The 17,932-nt window shown below is 53.2% G+C and overlaps 1 protein-coding gene across 1 annotated transcript in view; it reads left to right on the plus strand.

Moving 5' to 3' along the window:
- Positions 1–3,542: 3,542 nt before the first annotated feature.
- The window catches only part of Muc2 (mucin 2, oligomeric mucus/gel-forming), a 28,056-nt gene continuing 13,666 nt past the window's right edge, over positions 3,543–17,932 (plus strand). Inside the window, exons 1-29 of the mRNA XM_028786857.1 lie at positions 3,543–3,618; positions 4,306–4,567; positions 5,637–5,751; positions 6,137–6,227; positions 6,319–6,428; positions 6,563–6,773; positions 6,955–7,080; positions 7,304–7,421; positions 7,504–7,642; positions 7,834–7,944; positions 8,034–8,103; positions 8,292–8,429; positions 8,530–8,694; positions 9,203–9,297; positions 9,520–9,646; positions 10,054–10,309; positions 10,532–10,584; positions 10,696–10,796; positions 11,167–11,321; positions 11,591–11,729; positions 12,191–12,298; positions 12,379–12,558; positions 12,677–12,916; positions 13,645–13,801; positions 14,585–14,732; positions 15,282–15,325; positions 15,787–15,995; positions 16,732–16,741; positions 17,412–17,579. Coding sequence (XP_028642690.1) covers positions 3,543–3,618; positions 4,306–4,567; positions 5,637–5,751; positions 6,137–6,227; positions 6,319–6,428; positions 6,563–6,773; positions 6,955–7,080; positions 7,304–7,421; positions 7,504–7,642; positions 7,834–7,944; positions 8,034–8,103; positions 8,292–8,429; positions 8,530–8,694; positions 9,203–9,297; positions 9,520–9,646; positions 10,054–10,309; positions 10,532–10,584; positions 10,696–10,796; positions 11,167–11,321; positions 11,591–11,729; positions 12,191–12,298; positions 12,379–12,558; positions 12,677–12,916; positions 13,645–13,801; positions 14,585–14,732; positions 15,282–15,325; positions 15,787–15,995; positions 16,732–16,741; positions 17,412–17,579 — 3,922 coding nt within the window. The remainder of the gene's footprint in view (positions 3,619–4,305; positions 4,568–5,636; positions 5,752–6,136; positions 6,228–6,318; positions 6,429–6,562; positions 6,774–6,954; positions 7,081–7,303; positions 7,422–7,503; positions 7,643–7,833; positions 7,945–8,033; positions 8,104–8,291; positions 8,430–8,529; positions 8,695–9,202; positions 9,298–9,519; positions 9,647–10,053; positions 10,310–10,531; positions 10,585–10,695; positions 10,797–11,166; positions 11,322–11,590; positions 11,730–12,190; positions 12,299–12,378; positions 12,559–12,676; positions 12,917–13,644; positions 13,802–14,584; positions 14,733–15,281; positions 15,326–15,786; positions 15,996–16,731; positions 16,742–17,411; positions 17,580–17,932) is intronic.

Consider the following 17,932-nt stretch of genomic DNA (forward strand, 5'->3'; position numbering starts at 1 on the left):
ATGGGGTATGGAGGAGGGAGGAGCTTTCTGGGGCAGGGAGCTCACAGAGGGGCAGACTGGACGGACTGTATGGCTGCCTCCCATCCTGAGTGAGGAGGGTTTGTGTTGTGCAGGATGCATTAGTCAGGGTTCTTCAGGGAAACCGAAGCAACAGGGTGTGTGTTTGTGTACACATAGAGGCAAGCGTTACTTTAAGAAATGGCTCATGAAATGGTGGGGCTGTTGAGTTCTGAAATCTGAAGGGAAGTCAGCAAGTGGGAGACAGAGCTGGAGGTAGCCTCCTCTCTCCTCTTAGACCTTAGTCTTTTTACTACCCACTCTGGGAGGACCACGCTCACATTTGGAAAAACAAAACAAAACAAAACCCTACCTTCATGGAAACATCAAGACTAGTGTCTGACCAAACACTGGGTGCCGAGGCTCAGCCATGCTGACAGACAGCAGAAACCCTCACACAAGGCCGCTGAGAACGGGACTGGGGCTTGGATGATCGTTATTTGGAGAAAGACTCCTTCTTTTCTCTTCCCTCATCTGGTCTTCCGCCTCCCTCTCCCTTCTCCTCTCATAGGCCTTCTCCTTCCCCCCCACCCCCCCGCTTCCGGATGAGTCAATGTGTGGATAGGCAGAGCAGAACCTTCACTCTAGGAGCCTGTGACGTCTTTGCTGCTTCCTCCCTGCAGTCAAGGCTGTAAATTTTGTGCTGTTCCTAGGAACAGTATCTTGTCCAGGTAAACACTGCAGGGCGTGGGGCCGGCAGAAGAAGGCCCAGGGTGCCTGGGACCCTGTCCACTGTTGGTTTCAGTTCTAGTCTAACTTAAGGACTGAGCAGGAAGTCTGCTGTCCAGCAGCGTCCACCTGTGATGGGGCGGGGCAGTCATTCTCACCCCGGCCACCACATCCTTGTTGAAGACTGTGTCATTGCCCAGAAGCTTCCTCAAAGTATTAATGTCTCCTTTCCTTCATCACAGTCCTGAGGGAAAGCTGCAAGGAGATGGGGTAGAGGCCTCGGGAGCAGAGAGTGGGAAACTGAGCTTTGAGGCCATGGGAGCTGCCCATCAGACCCCAGCACTGAGGAGGGTTGATCAGTGGATAAAGCCATCCTCGGTGTGTTTGTCACATCCAGCGTGGTCTGAGAATCTGTCTACAGGTGTGTTGGCTTCTGTGTGGCCCCTCAGTGCTTTCTAGCTCTTGTTTGTCTTGTTTTCAGGAGCCTTGCCCCTCTCTCCCTTCCCCCAGGCTGTCCTGGTCCTCATCCTTCACTAGGGCACCGAAAAATCAAAGTTGGCAGTTGAGCAGGTGATGAACCCACTCCAGCTTGACAGCCTTCGCTGCCATTTGTCCTTACATCAGCTCCCTCAAGCACTAGGGTTGCTGCTTGACCTCTGTGTCTAGCCGTGTGCTGGGTTATATGACATCAAAGCTCATCTAAGCCACTTGAGATCCTGCAGTGGGCCAAGAGGTCTGTTAGTATCAGGTCATTCAGCTTGGGGTCACCATTGCTTCATTCAGTAGGAACACAGTGTTGACCTTCTCTACCAAGGGAGATTCCAGCTTCTTCATCTAGGGAGGACCTACTCCCTCCATCCACGGAGGACTCACTTCTTCCACGTAGAGAGGACCCAGCTTCTCAGAGCTCAGCTTAGAGGTCTGTCCTGGGCATCATGAGTCTGACCAAAATTCCTCTAACTCCCACCACAGCAGAGAAAGCATGGCATGGAAAACCACAGGTTCTTGGGGCCAGGTCCATCCTTGGGTTTCTGCAGGGCATGGTGCCAGCCTGAGGGCCCCACATAGGGAATCCAAACAATGGTTTCCTTGGGCCAGCTGGTTCTAGTTCCCTAATCCCCATGTTTTTGGGCTCAGGTCACACTCAGGTTCTCCCACATGCCTGAGCCGTGGTAGGGAGGATGGCGCAAGGCTGGAGCTGACAGGCACAAAGGGGGTGGGGGGAAGACTGGCTTCCACCTCTGCCCAGGCTCTTGATCATTTTTTATCTCTGATGTCTTTGTATATGTGGAACACTTTCTGACTCCAGCTAGGATGGCACGGAGGTCCCAGGGGCCTAGGTGGGTGGCATCATAGGACAGCACTATCATAGCAGTATTGTCTCTTTTAGTCCAGGATGTGGCTTTTGTTCAGAGCCTGGAGAAAGAGTCTAGTGAGGGAGATGCCACCCCCATTCAGGGAGACTGTGACCATCGATGCATCTCTCCTCACTCGCCTCTGGAAGTTGGGGACAAAATTGGAGCCTGAGGCACCTTGTGACTAAATTCATGGTGTGTACCCTAACCACAGTCAGTTCCTATCTTTGTTTTCAGGAAGAGGAAACGTAGAGGGCAGGAACACTCCCCAGGTCTCAGTTTATGCTCCAGCTACAGCGTGGGTGGCCTCCTGTGCCTCTCCATCCTGTGTGGACCTTGGGAACTGTTGTCTCTCATAGGTTCATGTTTGTGGTTTTTACCAACTCTGACACAGCACCCTGGTTCCTGGAGGCATTTCCAGTCATTGGTGAGACCACTGCAGCTTTGGGCTAAGCTCAGGGACTGAAGATCACCAGAGTCACTCAAAGGATCATCTCCTGTGAGTAACAGCTGTGGCTAGGAAACACAGGACAGGCTGTCCAACCCCACATGTCTTTGGGAGAAGTGTTAGCCTCAAGACACTCTGTAGGGACAGGACCTGCTGGGGTTGGGGCTAGCCCCTCTGCTCAGACCTAATTCTCACAGAGTGTGGCTGCTCCAGACCTCAAGCCACTTCCTCTTGTACCCAGGGGACATGATTCCACTGAGAGTTGGGCTGCCCAAGTTTTAATTACATGTAATTCCAGAGACTGGCAGAGTCTGGGAACATAAGGGGATTAGAGAGTGGACTTAGCCGAGCTCAGTAGAGTACAGCAGGCTCCACGGAGACAGGTGGCCCCCACGTCGCTACTGCTTTTTGCCTTCTGGATCATGAAATGGGGGTCAGACACCCACTGTGGAATCTTGGTTTCCTGCCACTCTTTGTCTTCTCCAGATGCCATGAAGTGAGGTGCATCAGGAATCATGGTTATTTCGGCCCACACAGCTCGTGGAGAGATAGAACGGAGTCGGGGGACACCTGAAAGCTCCTTCTTCTATCTAGGCTGTGTTGGAGGTTGTGGGGCTGGGCCTGGGAGCATTGAGAGGGGTATGGCAGACCTTGTGGGATGTAATTCCAGCAGGCACCTCCTGCCTCTCCCAACCTGAGACTGGCCTGGCTTGTAGCTTAAAGGAATGGAGTTCACCTGGGGTGTGTGCTGGCATTGGGATAATTGGGGCTATGACATCCTGAGGAAGGCCAAGTTTGCCCAGGGAGTCATATAAAGATAAACTCAGATAACCTGAATCAATATTTCCTCTCTAGGACCCATGGAGCCCCCACAGCTGTTTTCCTGATAACTCAGCAAATGCCCCACCCACCCTTTGCACCTCCCTCATCCTCCGCCCTTGGGTGCCCGCTAGGCATATAAGTCCTGGACCCCTGCCCTGGGATGCTCTTCTGTGCCACCCTTGTGAGCCACCATGGGGCTGCCACTAGCTCGCCTGGTGGCTGTGTGCCTAGTCCTGGCCTTAGCCATGGGCTCGGAGCTCCAGAAAGGTAAGGGGCTGAGTGATCTGGGTAAGGGAACAGGCAGAATGCCATGAGGGTGGGAAGGCAGTCCAGAGCAGTTAGGAAGGGGCTTCTGGAATAGGGGGAGTCTCCAGTCAGCTCCCACACCAGGTAGATGAGAAGCTGGGATCCCTGAGGGACCATTGTCCCTGGGAGTTGAGAAGGCATTGGATGCCTAGGAGAAGCCACGCTTAGGACGGCTGCAGGTATAGAGGACCTTCAGCAAGACAGTGCTTCTGGAGAATGGGCTGGGTGTCCATATGGGACACTTCTGTCCCCTCAGAATAAAGTTGTAGATGGGGATGTCCCAGGGGGAAGTCTTGAAGACTGAAGGATCCATTCCAGCCTCTTGCTGGGTGAAGAGTGTGTGAAGAGGGGCTAAATGGAGCATCAGTTGAGAGACTTGAGGTAGACAGTGACTACATTGCCTGAAGGCCCCTCTACCTTCTCTCCCCGCATGGACTCCACACTAACTAACACCTTTGACTGAGAGTCTATGCAGAGGGGTGACCAATATTTAACAGAGACTAATTCTACAGGGGGGACCAGAAACTCTGGGTCGGAGCTCCAGGTGGATACCCCTGGGGGGACCTCTGGGGTTAACTTGGAGAATGGGCTCAGGGAAACCCTCCTCACATGTGGGTGTCTCACCTTGTGTCCCCACTGTTCTCCCAGAAGCCAGATCCCGAAACCATGTCTGCAGCACCTGGGGTGACTTCCACTACAAAACTTTTGACGGCGATGTCTTCCGATTCCCTGGTCTCTGTGATTACAATTTTGCTTCTGACTGCCGAGACTCCTACAAGGAATTTGCTGTGCACCTGAAGCGGGGCTTGGGCGAGGCTGGGGGTCACTCCCAGATAGAGTCTGTCCTGATCACCATCAAGGACGACACCATCTACCTCACCCACAAGCTGGCAGTGGTGAACGGGGCCATGTGCGTGAGATTACCACTCTTCTTTCATGTCCCAGCAGCTAGGGAGATGCTTCTGACTTCTCAGAGCAAGTTTTCCCCTGAACATTTTGTATAACTTAGCTAGCCTCCAGGATACCCTCTTCTGCTCTGGTACATGCCTAAGTTTGAGGTTTGAGCTAGCTATGGATTCATTCAACAAACACTGAGGGGTCCCCCCTGTAGACCAGCATTCTTGGGTACCTAGTGAGTCCCCTGTAGATTTCCCTTGCGGGGCATGTAGGTTAGGCTGGTGGCTGCCAGAGCTTTTCCCCCCAGGCTAAAGTTGCAGAAACTCAGAAGGGAGAGGCTGCTTGCCCTGCCCTATTATTCCCTGGCATTGTCTCTGCAACAATGAGGTCCTCTTAAACGCATTCCTGTCCTGCAGGTTCGCCTCCTGGAGATTTACTCTTTTTCTGCTTCAGGGGTTTCTGTGTCCTGCTCCGGGCTCTCCCAGTGTTCCCTTACCTTGTTTGGTCTGCCTGGGTCATGCTGTCATGTGTGGGTTGGATATGGCTGAGGTTCTTAGGGATAGAGGCTCAGGGGCTGTTGTGTGGCAGTTCTAGGACATCACAGAAGTGGGATGGGGTCTTGGCATAAGGACAGCTCCAGGGTGATGGGCTGGGCAGGGGTTGAGGGTCCCACCCTGACAGATTCTATGAGGAAATACCTCTGAACGGAGGGCCTAGAGAGGGTTGGGGGCTCAGTTCCCAAGATATCCCAGACCCACTGCCATTAGGACTCCTGGGAAGGTCTTTGTCCTGGGCTCAGAGAGGACACAGGAAGAGAAATAGGCGGAAGGGCCTGGCAATGCTCCAAGGAAATCCACCTAGCTCAGGACAAGGGCTTTCTGGCCTCCTCTTTGAGCTTGGCCAAGTAAGTCTGTGGCTTCAGATGAGAACAGACTGGCCATGTAAGGAGCCAGGTTGGGACTGACTTCACCCAGATAACGTCCATGGTCTCAGCACCCTATGGACAGCAGAACTCTCATGAGGACAAGTGGGTGGGTTCTGGGATGATGAATTGGTGAGTGACCCCATAGTCGCTCCCACAGGGTCAGCACCCCACACTACAGCTCCGGGCTGCTCATTGAGAAGAACGATGCCTACACCAAGGTCTACTCCCGTGCCGGCCTCTCCCTCATGTGGAACCGAGAAGATGCACTCATGGTAGGCACCAGCATCCTGGGCTCTGGGGTGGTGGACTCCTCTGTCTGGCCAGAGGCCTGGTGGCTCCATAGAAGGGCAGGAGGGTGGGAGACCCACACCTCACGATTGGAGTAGGATCCTGTGTGGTAGAGAAGGCTGCTGGAGACAGTGATTGGTACCAGAGACTCCACTGGCCTGACCTGAGAGAGTCTCTCTGTGCTATAGGTGCAGTGAGCTGTCTCTAAGTGTCCTTCAGAGACTGCATTTTGGTACTCCACCCTGAAGGCCACCTTTCTAGTGGCTGACCTCTGCCTTCTTCCCAACCTGTCCTGTTTGAAAAGCTGCCTAGACTTAGAAGACATGCCGGGCTCTGAGGTCTGCTCACTTGTCCTCCCTTCTCCAACAGGTGGAGCTGGACAGCCGGTTCCAGAACCATACCTGTGGTCTCTGTGGGGACTTCAATGGCATGCAGACCCAAAATGAATTCCTCTCTGACGGTAAGTGCAAAGCTGGTCTTGAGAGGGAGACAGGGGTGGGGCTGCAGGTTCCTGCCTCCCAAGGATCACTACTGACCAGCTATCTCCCCAGGCGTACACTTCAGTGCCATTGAGTTTGGGAACATGCAGAAGATCAACAAGCCTGGAGTTGAATGTGGGGACCCTGAGGTGGTACAAGAGCCGGAGTCCTGCTCTGAACACGTGAGCCACCAGTGAGGGGACCCCAGGCTCTCAGGAAACCTGCACTCACTGACCTTTGTTGGGGATCCTTTTGCTCTAAGGGGAGGGAAGAGAGGTGTGAATAGCTGACTGAATTCCTGTCTTCCTATCTTAAGCGAGCCGAATGTGAGAGGCTGCTGACCTCTACAGCCTTCGAGGACTGCCAGGCCCGTGTGCCTGTGGAGTTGTATGTGCAAGCCTGCATGCAAGACCGCTGCCACTGTCCGCAGGGCGGTGCCTGCGAGTGCAGCACGCTTGCTGAGTTCTCCCGCCAGTGCTCTCACACAGGTGGCAGGCCTGAGAACTGGAGGACTGCCTCACTCTGCCGTAAGTACCTAGTGACCCATGGGGTACTTGGAGGCCCCTTCTATGGTGCTCAGTGTTAGTGCCCTGGGCTTAGTGAGCCCCTAGTGGGAGCCATGTCTGGGCCAAGCACCCAGATGCTGTGTTTGCCAGCAGCCTTGGTAGCTCCTTATTTGTGGACTGATGGAGCTGATTTTGCTTCTAGCCAAGAAATGCCCCGGTAACATGGTGTACCTGGAGAGCAGCTCGCCCTGCGTCGACACTTGCTCACATCTGGAGGTCAGCAGCTTGTGTGAGGAACACTACATGGATGGCTGTTTCTGCCCAGAAGGTATGTGCTCTGGATGACCCTTGTCCTAGGGACTGGGTGAGGAGCAGGCAGGGAGGGTTGGGACTCCTCCAAGAGCCCAGGGGCTGTGAGATGAGAATCTTCATTGACAGAATAGGGCTCCAGACACCTGTGGGTGGAGGTCTGGCTGGAAGCCTTACCTAGGGGAGACTGGCACTTCCTGAGGCTTCCAGGGTAAGTTTACATCTCTGGCTGTCTATCACAGGCACAGTGTATGATGACATCACGGGCAGTGGCTGCATCCCTGTGAGCCAGTGCCACTGCAAGCTGCATGGACACCTCTATATGCCAGGCCAGGAGATTACCAATGACTGTGAGCAGTGGTAAGTCTCAGGGGGTAGAGGTTGGGGGTCAGACGGGCTGGGGTGTTACTGAGTCTTGACCCTGTGCCCTGCTTCTGGGCAGTGTCTGCAATGCCGGTCGCTGGACGTGTGAAGACCTACCTTGCCCTGAGACCTGTGCCCTGGAAGGTGGCTCCCACATCACCACCTTTGATGGGAAAAAGTTTACCTTTCATGGGGACTGCTACTATGTCTTGACCAAGGTAAGCTAGCCAGGCACCTGGATGGAGCTGGGGGCCCTGTGTCTTCCCGGGAGCGGGGAAAGACTGATTCCGGAGAAGGCTGTCCTTGGGGTGGTGGGTAATGCTGCTCCTAGAAACAGGATGGAAAGTGGGGGTCTAGGGTACAGGAGGCTGTCAGATCCTTAGTAACTGCACCACCCTTTCTCACACAGAGCGAACACAATGACTCCTATGCTCTCCTGGGTGAGCTGGCCTCCTGCGGCTCTACAGACAAGCAGACCTGCCTGAAGACTGTAGTGCTGTTGACTGACAACAAGAAGAATGTGAGTGCCTCCACTCCTTCCCTTCCTAGCATCTCCGGGTCCTGCATGCAGGCCCTCTCAGCCCTATGCACCCTTGGCATTTCTTGCAGGTGGTGGCCTTCAAATCAGGTGGCAGCGTGTTGCTCAATGAGATGGAAGTGACCCTGCCTCATGTGGCAGGTGAGTGGTTCAGGGAGGGATCCCAGCTGAGATTCGGACAGCCTGAGTCTGGGCCAAGGAGGGGCCTTGTGTCCTCAGGCAGACTCTATCCTTGGGTCCCTGTTAGTGGTAGGGGGTGGTGGGCATGCCACCATAGTATGGTGGAACCAAGGAGCCCTGCTGCCTTTCACCACGTTCTTGTCTTACAGCGAGCTTTTCCATCTTCCGACCCTCCTCTTACCACATTGTTGTGAACACGATGTTCGGACTGCGGCTGCAGATCCAGTTGGTTCCAGTCATGCAGCTTTTTGTGACTCTGGACCAATCTGCCCAGGGACAGGTGCAGGGTGAGTGGTTTTCTCCTGTCTTGTCTCTGAAAAAGCTCCATGAGGGTCCTGTCTCTTCCCCCATCCCCAGATTCTTCCTAATCCTGTCCTGGCCCTTTAGGTCTCTGTGGGAACTTCAACGGCCTAGAGAGTGATGACTTCATGACGTCTGGTGGGATGGTGGAGGCCACAGGTGCTGGCTTCGCCAATACCTGGAAGGCCCAATCGAGCTGCCATGACAAGCTGGACTGGCTAGATGACCCCTGTTCCCTCAACATTGAGAGTGGTAAGGGTCAGGGGAATCTGGTTGCTGTCCACTGGCTTGTCAAGGACACATAATCCTGACAGTACAGCCTCAAAGCAAATGGGGCTCCTGATGAAGACATAGGATGTGGGTGAGGAGTGGGCGGAGGTCACATGGTCCATGGTGCTGGGAATCTGCACACTCACCTGCTGTTTTAGCTAGTTTATAGTGGCCCCATGGTGGCAGCATTCCAGGTGACAAAGTAGATGGGCTGGGCAGGCTAACTGCTAGGATGACATGCCCTCCTACCCATTTCTCCATCATATATGTGGATTTCTAGCCCCTTGAGGTCGAGAAAGGGAGAGGTGGGTGTTATGCAGAGAGGTCTCACCTTGCTCATAGCTGCCTGAAGTTATGACTGGAGGAAGAAAGGGGTCTGGCTTTGGTCACACAGGAAACTATGTCACCTTCATCCTGGGTGATCAGACTTTAGGCTCAGCATATGTGAAATGGAGCCTGGTTCATGCTAAGGTTCTGATCCATTCCCCAGCCAATTATGCTGAGCACTGGTGTTCCCTACTCAAGAGGTCGGAGACGCCCTTTGCCAGATGCCACCTGGCTGTGGATCCCACTGAATACTACAAGGTGAGTTCATCCCCCACCACTGCACACTCAATGCTGCATGCAGTGTCTCCAGAGCCACCAAAGTGTGCTCTGGGCACTGAGCTGAGCTCTGAGGGGCTGGGTATGTGTGTGAGCCTGAGAGCTGGTGTGTGTGCACATGTATGTTCACTTGAGTGCACTAAGTGCTAGGACCATGCACCTGGCCTCCCCGCCTCACGGTCTGTTGTTTGGTTTGCCTCCCAGAGGTGCAAATACGACACGTGCAACTGTCAGAACAACGAGGACTGCATGTGTGCAGCTCTCTCTTCCTACGCCCGTGCCTGTGCAGCCAAGGGTGTCATGCTGTGGGGCTGGCGGGAGCGTGTGTGCAGTGAGTGCTTCCCCACTGGCTGATTCAATCACAAAGATGGTGATCCAGACATGGAACTCCACGGGCTTGAGCTGAGAGCCCTGAGTACAGCAGTCCAGGGAGAGGGGCCAGCTCCTTGGAGCTGCCTTCCGGCTTCTGCCAGAAGCAGCAGATTTCCCTGCCTTTTTAGACTCTCTGATTGCGGCAAGGAGCTTAATTCTGTAGAGATGGGCTATGGGCTAGCCACAACTGTAGGAACTGAGTTCAGGGGCCTGGGAGGGGTTCTCAGGGTGGCTGGCCTTCTAGCTTTTGGGCTAGGCGGGTATCTGCAGTCCTGGTGGAGAAAGAGACTCAGGGACAGCTTATAGGGACAGTAGCTGGAGTCTATTCCCTTTCCTCCTTCCTTATTCCTTCAATTTCCTCTGCAGACAAAGATGTGCATGCTTGCCCAAGCTCACAGATCTTCATGTATAACCTGACCACTTGCCAGCAGACCTGCCGCTCACTCTCAGAAGGCGACACCCACTGCCTCAAGGGATTCGCACCTGTGGAAGGCTGTGGCTGCCCTGACCACACCTTCATGGATGAGAAAGGTCGCTGTGTGCCCTTGGCTAAGTGCTCTTGCTACCACCATGGTCTTTACCTGGAGGCAGGAGATGTGATTCTGAGGCAGGAAGAGCGTTGGTGAGTGTCCTGGACTTGGCAAGGAGCCCATAGAGTGGGGAGGGGGCTGCTCTTGAATCTCCACCCCAAGTGAAAAAACTAGGGACTCTACCCGTGGGACCTGAGACTCTCAGATGGTGCAGAGGTGCCAGGGTTGAGATCCTGAGAGTGGCCTGACTGGCATCTGTCCTGTGTGGACACAGACCTGGACCCCATTCATCCCTTCCCACTTCTCTTTCATAGCACTTGCCGGAATGGGAGGCTGCAATGTACCCAGGTCAAACTGATTGGCCACAGTAAGTGAATGCTGCCCATGAACGGCCACACGTTTGAGTCTTGTTTCTCCTCCTTACTTACTTGGTGCCCTGAATTCACCTTGAGCTAAGACAGACTCCTTCACCCCACAGCCTGTCCGGAACACAAAATCCTTGTGGATTGCAACAACTTAACTGCTCTGGCCACCCGGAAACCCCGTGCCACTAGCTGCCAGACACTGGTGGCTGGCTATGTGAGTGCCAGGGAGGGATGACGTGGGCGGGCTGATTAAGGGTGTTCTGGATGCCTGAGTCTGTTGTGGAGGGAAAAGGCAAACTCCCACACTGCCAGTTCATTGGGCTGGGAGCTGAGTCTGACAAACACTCGGGTTGATACTCCTTGTGACCCTGGGAGGTGGTAGGCTGTGTCAGTGCAGAGGTCAGTGTAGGGGCTTTGACCAGCAACTCTACCCACTCTCCCTGACCAGGATGAGCTTGAAGGGAGGGGTCTTAGGAGAGAGGAAAAGAAGTTGGGGATCCAGGACACTGTTAGTTCTCACGTGGCCATCTGCACTTGACCCCTCAAGGAGGGCTGGGTCCTTATCTGAGCCCTTCTTATTCCAGTACCATACAGAGTGTGTCAGTGGCTGTGTGTGTCCCGATGGACTGCTGGATGACGGCCGTGGTAAATGTGTGGAGGAGGATGAGTGTCCTTGCATCCACAACAAACAGCTATACTCTTCTGGGCAAGGGATCAAACTGGACTGTAACAACACATGGTGAGCTGGCCCAGTCAGGCGGCGCTGGAGGGACTGGGCTGGTTTTGTGGGGACATAAGGTACTTCCTACTCTCTTGATGGAGCAAGTCTAGTGTCTACCCCTTACCCTAGAAGTCACTTTTAGGCCAGTATACACGCTTGCAGGTTTCCTACGTGGCCTCCTCAGGAGGTATCTCCATGGTGTCCAGGGCCTTACCTAAGCGGCTCTCCAAGAGCAGATGAGAGTCTCAGCCTCAGGACCCTTCAGGCTCCTCTACTTTTCTCCTCAGTACTTGCCAGAAAGGACGTTGGGAGTGCACCCGGTATGCGTGCCACAGCACCTGCTCTATCTACGGGAGTGGCCACTACATCACCTTCGACGGGAAGCACTATGACTTTGATGGACACTGCTCCTATGTGGCTGTCCAGGTGCGATTGTGGAGTGGTCTGGGAAGAAGCCTGCCCAGAGAGATGGAAGAGGGTCCTGTGGGTGGGAAGGGCCAGCCTTTCCTCACCGTGGAATCCACACACTGCTAGGATTTGGGTTCCCAGCCCTGAATAGAGAGGGTAAACCCCTCTCCTCCCTTCAGCGCCCTACCCATGCATGGAGATGAGGGTTATTGAGAAAGCCTGCCCCTCCGTGTGTGTGTGTGTGTGTGTGTGTGTGTGTGTGTGTGTGTGTGTGTGCGTGTAGACAGGCCAAGCTACTATCTCTTGTGCTTTTTGAAGACATCATCATCCCTAGACAACAGGTCTGGCTGGATGAGGTTTGAGTTAAGGCCTCTCAGCCCAGATGGGGAAGGGCAGAGCATTTTCTACTCAGAGGGGTGCTGTAGCCTTGCCAGCTGTGTCCTGCCCTTCTTGACTGACACTGTATTGCTGGCCCCTAGGACTACTGTGGCCAGAACTCTACCGGTTCCTTCAGCATTATCACTGAGAATGTCCCCTGTGGTACCACAGGTGTTACCTGCTCCAAGGCCATAAAGATCTTTATTGGGGTGAGTGCTCCTGCATCCCTGGGCAGGAGATCCCTTGGAACCCTTGGACACAGTCAATGACCATCCTTTCCTCTGGATAGGGGACAGAGCTGAAGTTGGTGGATAAACATCGTGTGGTGAAGGAGTTGGAAGAGGGACACCACGTGCCCTATATCACACGGGAAGTGGGCCTGTACCTGGTGGTGGAGGCCAGCTCCGGCATCATTGTCATCTGGGACAAGAAGACCACCATCTTCATCAAGCTGGATCCCTCTTACAAGGTGGGCCACCAAGATGCCAGCTGTGCCTTGGGCTGTCCCCAGTGTAGGCCCCGTGGATGCTGCCCTCCCTTACCTCAAGATCTTCTCAAGCTAGAGACTCTTGTCTTTCTTTCTGCAGGGCACTGTATGTGGTCTGTGTGGGAACTTTGATGACCAGACCAAAAATGACTTCACCACTCGGGACCACATGGTGGTGACCAGTGAGCTGGACTTTGGGAATAGCTGGAAGGAAGCTTCCACTTGCCCAGATGTGAGCCACAACCCAGACCCCTGCAGCCTGAACCCACATCGCCGCTCCTGGGCAGAGAAGCAGTGCAGCATTATCAAGAGTGATGTGTTCAAAGTGTGCCACAGCAAGGTAGGCGGGGCTGTAGGCATGGGAGGGGCCACAGCAAAGTAGGCAGGGCTTCAGTTATGGGAGGGGCCACAGCAAGGTAGGCAGGGCTGCAGGCATGGGAGTGGCCACAAGTGTGGGCAGGGGCACAGGTGTAGGTTGATTGTGGGCATGAGCAAAGGGTTCTTTCTATAGGCAGAGTCTTACATTAGGTGTGTTGTGGTTGGGGTCAGGGGCCATGGTTGGGGTCACTGAAAGAGACTGGTTAGCATGACTGTGCTATGAGAGGGATGTGACCTATTAGTCTTACTGTGGTTGCTTTTGGGCTCCTGGCCTCTCCAAGTTGGCTAAGGACACTTGGGGGCATGTTGCTGCACCACCATGAGGTGTTCGTTCTTCAGCTCTGTACACTTCGTTCGTTCCTTGAGTTAGTAATTAGATGATCAACCCTTCTCTCTGAGATTCCTGGCTGGACCCTGACCTCCTCTGCCATGATTACATGATCACTAGGGAGGGAGAGAAAGGACTTATTTTCTTAATGCCTAGAGGATAGCCGGAGGAGGGCCAGTTTTAGGATGGTCATCTCGAGGGACTCAGGGTATGAGTGATGACAGACCTGTTGGCCCTGAGTGGCCTTAATGTGAGTGTTCTCCCTCTGTCAGCCACTCTGGTCCTGAGCCAGGTTCATAGTCCTGAGTTCTAGGCTCTCTAATGCACTGTGGGCCCAGGGCACACTGACGTCTTCTTCCTAGGTGGACCCCACAGTCTTCTATGAGGCCTGTGTGCATGATTCCTGCTCCTGTGACACTGGTGGTGACTGTGAGTGTTTCTGCTCCGCTGTGGCCTCCTACGCTCAAGAGTGCACCAAGGCAGAGGCCTGTGTGTTCTGGAGGACACCGGATCTTTGTCGTGAGTGCCCGTGGCTGACAGTACCTTCCTTCCCCATCTGAGTGATGGCCAAATGCGCATCATCCCACACCTGCCCTCAGGCATCCTTTCTTGAGCCGAAGTGAGACTTGTGTTTGTAGGAGCAGATTGGTCCTGTTCTGGCTCACACTCCCTGACTCAGGTTTACTTGGGCACCCACTTGAGTGCTCCTAAGCCTGACCATGTCCCCATCCTCCCTCCCTTTAGCCGTATTCTGTGACTACTACAATCCCCCAGACGAGTGTGAATGGCACTACGAACCATGTGGGAACCGCAGCTTTGAGACCTGCAGGACCCTCAACGGCATCCACTCCAACATCTCAGTGTCTTACCTGGAGGGTGAGCAGGCAGGGCCCTCCAGGGAGGTAGCCACCAAGGGGCAGGCTCCTGTTAGGCTGAGGACTACCACCAGCTTGGGGAGACACATGGGGATTTTGAGAGGGGCCAAAGGGTTGAGTGGCTTGGCTCAGGGAACAAGATTGATTTCATCACCGTCTGTTTAGTGAATTGGGGTCATGCTAAGGTCCTGCCCCCTGATGAGGTGGCAGAGGAGCAGGCAAACTCATGGGTGGAAACAATCCCATGTTTCTCTGCATGTGGGGAGCAGAGAACTGTAGGGGAGACACAAACCCTGTCTTTTGACTCTTGGTCTTCATAGATGAACCTTCCCAAGCAAAAGACCAGGTGGGGTGGGGCTGATAAAGAAGGTCTGGTAGACCAGAGGTCCTCCATGGTGGTCTGGGCCCCATTTCCTATATCCACTAGGTTGCTACCCTCGGTGCCCTGAGGACAGGCCCATCTATGATGAGGACCGGAAGAGGTGTATCACTGGGGACAAGTGTGGCTGCTATATCGGGGACACTCGCTACGAGACCAATTCATCTATTCCCACTGATGAGATCTGCATGTCTTGGTACTGAGCCTACATTGCACAGGGTCTGGGAAAGGTTGGCGTATACATGTGTGTGTGTGTGTGTGTGTGTGTGTGTGAGGACACACACACAGACACACAGACACATACATGTACACACTATGTTCATACACATGGAAATGAGGTCACTTCAGTTAGGTGCATATGCACGTGCAAGCACACACACATGGATCATAGCCACACTCACAGACAAGCACATACAGTGTGCATGCATAAATGGGCATGGCCACACATAGCTGCAAACCTAATCACACATGTACACACATGGTCATAGGAACTAGAGTACAGAGGTGCTGGTTCTTGTCCTTGGGGGGTATGGAGGTCTTTTGAACTCACCGTATCCTCCCGGCCCATCTTCTTCTTAGCTTGCTTCACCTCCTCTAGCTGGCCACATTTAGAACCCAATTGGTGGGTTCCTTTGTAGCTTGTGTTTGGGGCAGTACTCTGGGCTTTGGGCCATGGCACAGGGTAATGGGCATGTGAGCATGGAGGGCATGAGCAGGACCTGTAGCATCTATACTTGCTTTACAGTATATGCACCAACACGTCAGAAATCATCTGCCGTCCAGATGTAGGTAAGCTGCCCTCTGCTGGGATCCTGGAGGTAGAGGGTTAGCGGTCCCAACCCAGGAAGCCCATGAGCTGTGCTGTTCTTGTACCTATGGGACCCAGCCTCGAGTGGGGATTGTTTTCCTCCTGGGCTCTGTGTCTCTGTTGCCCAAGTCCTTTCCAGCTTCCACTTGCTGAGCTGTGCAGCAAGCCTGAGGGACTCACACTACACATTCTTGTTCCCTTTCTCTAATGGGAATGGGGCCCTATGGGGAATTTCTAGTGTGTCTCTCATCCAGGTTGTGGGGTCATTGACTCTGGGAGCCAAAGAGGCTCCTTCACAGTGAGAGGTTCTGGGTATGCAGTCCTGCTGGGATGTATCCTCAGTCTTCCCTCACATGTGATAAATTGGGGAAGTATGTCTTGAAAGTATGTCTTGAAAGTATGTCTTTCCTGTTGGGTTGATGTCCCTATAACCCTTGTTCAGGGAAGGTTATTAACGAGACCCAGGATGGTATCTTCTGCTACAAGGAGTTCTGTGGACCCAATGGAACAGTGGAGCAACAGTTCTATATCTGTGGCTCCTCCACACCAATCCCATCCACTGTGACAAGTTTCACCACAATCTCCATCCCCATCTCTACCACCCCCATTTCCACCACCATTACCACCACCACAGCCACCGCCACAACCACGGTCACCGCCACTGCCACCACCACAATCACGATGACCACCACACCTCCAGGTGAGGGTTTTCTGGGGCTTTTGTCATCTTGAGAATCCAGCATAGAGAGTACCTCTTGGGGCTGGAGCCAGTTCTGTGTATCCAGCCTTTGTTTTGCAAATAAATTGTGAATTTAGGTGGTATTGACATTTCTTTGAAGGCAGGGGACATATATTCCTCTGGATTTGCTCCTGTACAAATCATATCCGTGATGAGTGAGCAGTCAGGGGTATGACAGGAGAGAACACTTGCAAATTTGAGGACCTGAGTTGGCTTGGTCAGTTGGCAGAGCACTTGCTTCGCAAGCATAAAGACGTGGGTTCTATCCCCCCTGAGCTCACGTAAAATGTCAGGCATGTGGGGCACATTCGCAATCCTACTGTCGGGGATACAGAGACAGCAAGAGTTTTGGGGCTCACTGGCAAACCCGTAAACTTAATTGGCAAGTTCTAGGCCAATAGGAGACCTTGTCTGGAAGGACAAGGCACTCTTGAGGATGACACCGGACCTGACTCTCTGGCCTTTACACTCACATATAAACATGTGCATGGACATTTGCTTGCACACATATACCTGTATGTACAGAGATACGTACACACAGAGATGCACGCACACACATGATGTGGTATGAGCATAGTGGTGCACACTTACACCCAGCAGTTGGGAGGCAGAAGCAGGATGATCGCCATAAGTTTGAGATCTATTTAGAGAGTTCCAGGTTGTCTAGGGCTGTATAGCAAGACCATGCAAAAAAACCCAAATACCTTAAATTGTGCAGTAATATCCGCCTTTTCTCCTTGATTGAAGCTCCATCAGGGACTCCTAGTCAGTGACATTGACAATGCTTTCCCATGATAAGTAGGGCTGAGAAGAGAAAACCGTTTGAAATGACTCCTGGACTTCCTTTGGAAGCAGATGTGAGCACAGGCTGCACTTAGCTGCTTGAGAATCACAGGTGTATTTATCCACTGTCTGCCAAGTCCGTGGACACTGATCTGTGTGGACGACTATGTTCTTGGTCAGGGATAGACAAAGCCCTTTTCACATTCTTCCTTAAGGATGGCTCTTTTGTTAGCCTTTTCTCTCACTCACAAAGATTCAGCATTGACAAGGAAGGGGTACTGAGCTGAAACTCTGAGACTAGGGTATGTCTCACCTAAACACAGGCCTCAGTGGTCCCTCCCCTCTGAGCCTCAGTCTTTCAGCTGCAAGAAATGTGAGAACGGATCTATTCTGAACTCTGACTGGGTTAATATAACTTGGTCCTTTGGTGGTGATAAGAGGGTGGACAAGTGTGTGTGGGGGACCTGTGAGGTCACTGAGGACTCTGAATCACCTAGCCTCACTCAAGCACTAATGACCTGTATGTAATTTTGTTTCTCTAATAGTTTGCTGCTTTTGGTCTGACTGGATCAATGAAAATCATCCTGTCAGTGGCCCTGGTGGTGGTGATCGAGAGACCTTTGATCATGTCTGTAGTGCTCCTGAGGACATTGAGTGCAGGGCAGCCACGGAGCCCAAACTTAGCTGGGAAGAGCTGGGCCAGAAGGTACAGTGTAATATCTCAGAGGGGCTCATTTGCAATAATGAGGACCAGTATGGATTTGGGCAATTCGAACTTTGTTATGATTATGAGATACGAGTCAACTGTTGCTTTCCACCGCAATACTGTACGCCCTCAACCATCTCACCTACAAGTTCAACAACAACCTTGTCTACCACTCCACCTACGTCTTCACCAACCACCTCACCTACAACTTCCCCACTGACTTCATCTGCTACTTCAGCAACCTCCCCTATCACTTCAACAGTTTCACCAACTACTTCAGCCATCACTTCTCCAACCACCTCACCAACCACCCCATCAACCACCTCACCAACCACCTCACCAACCACCCCATCAATCACC

Source organism: Grammomys surdaster, unplaced genomic scaffold, assembly GCF_004785775.1.
Source record: "Grammomys surdaster isolate TR1022 unplaced genomic scaffold, NIH_TR_1.0 125603, whole genome shotgun sequence".
NCBI classification, from domain to species: domain Eukaryota; kingdom Metazoa; phylum Chordata; class Mammalia; order Rodentia; family Muridae; genus Grammomys; species Grammomys surdaster.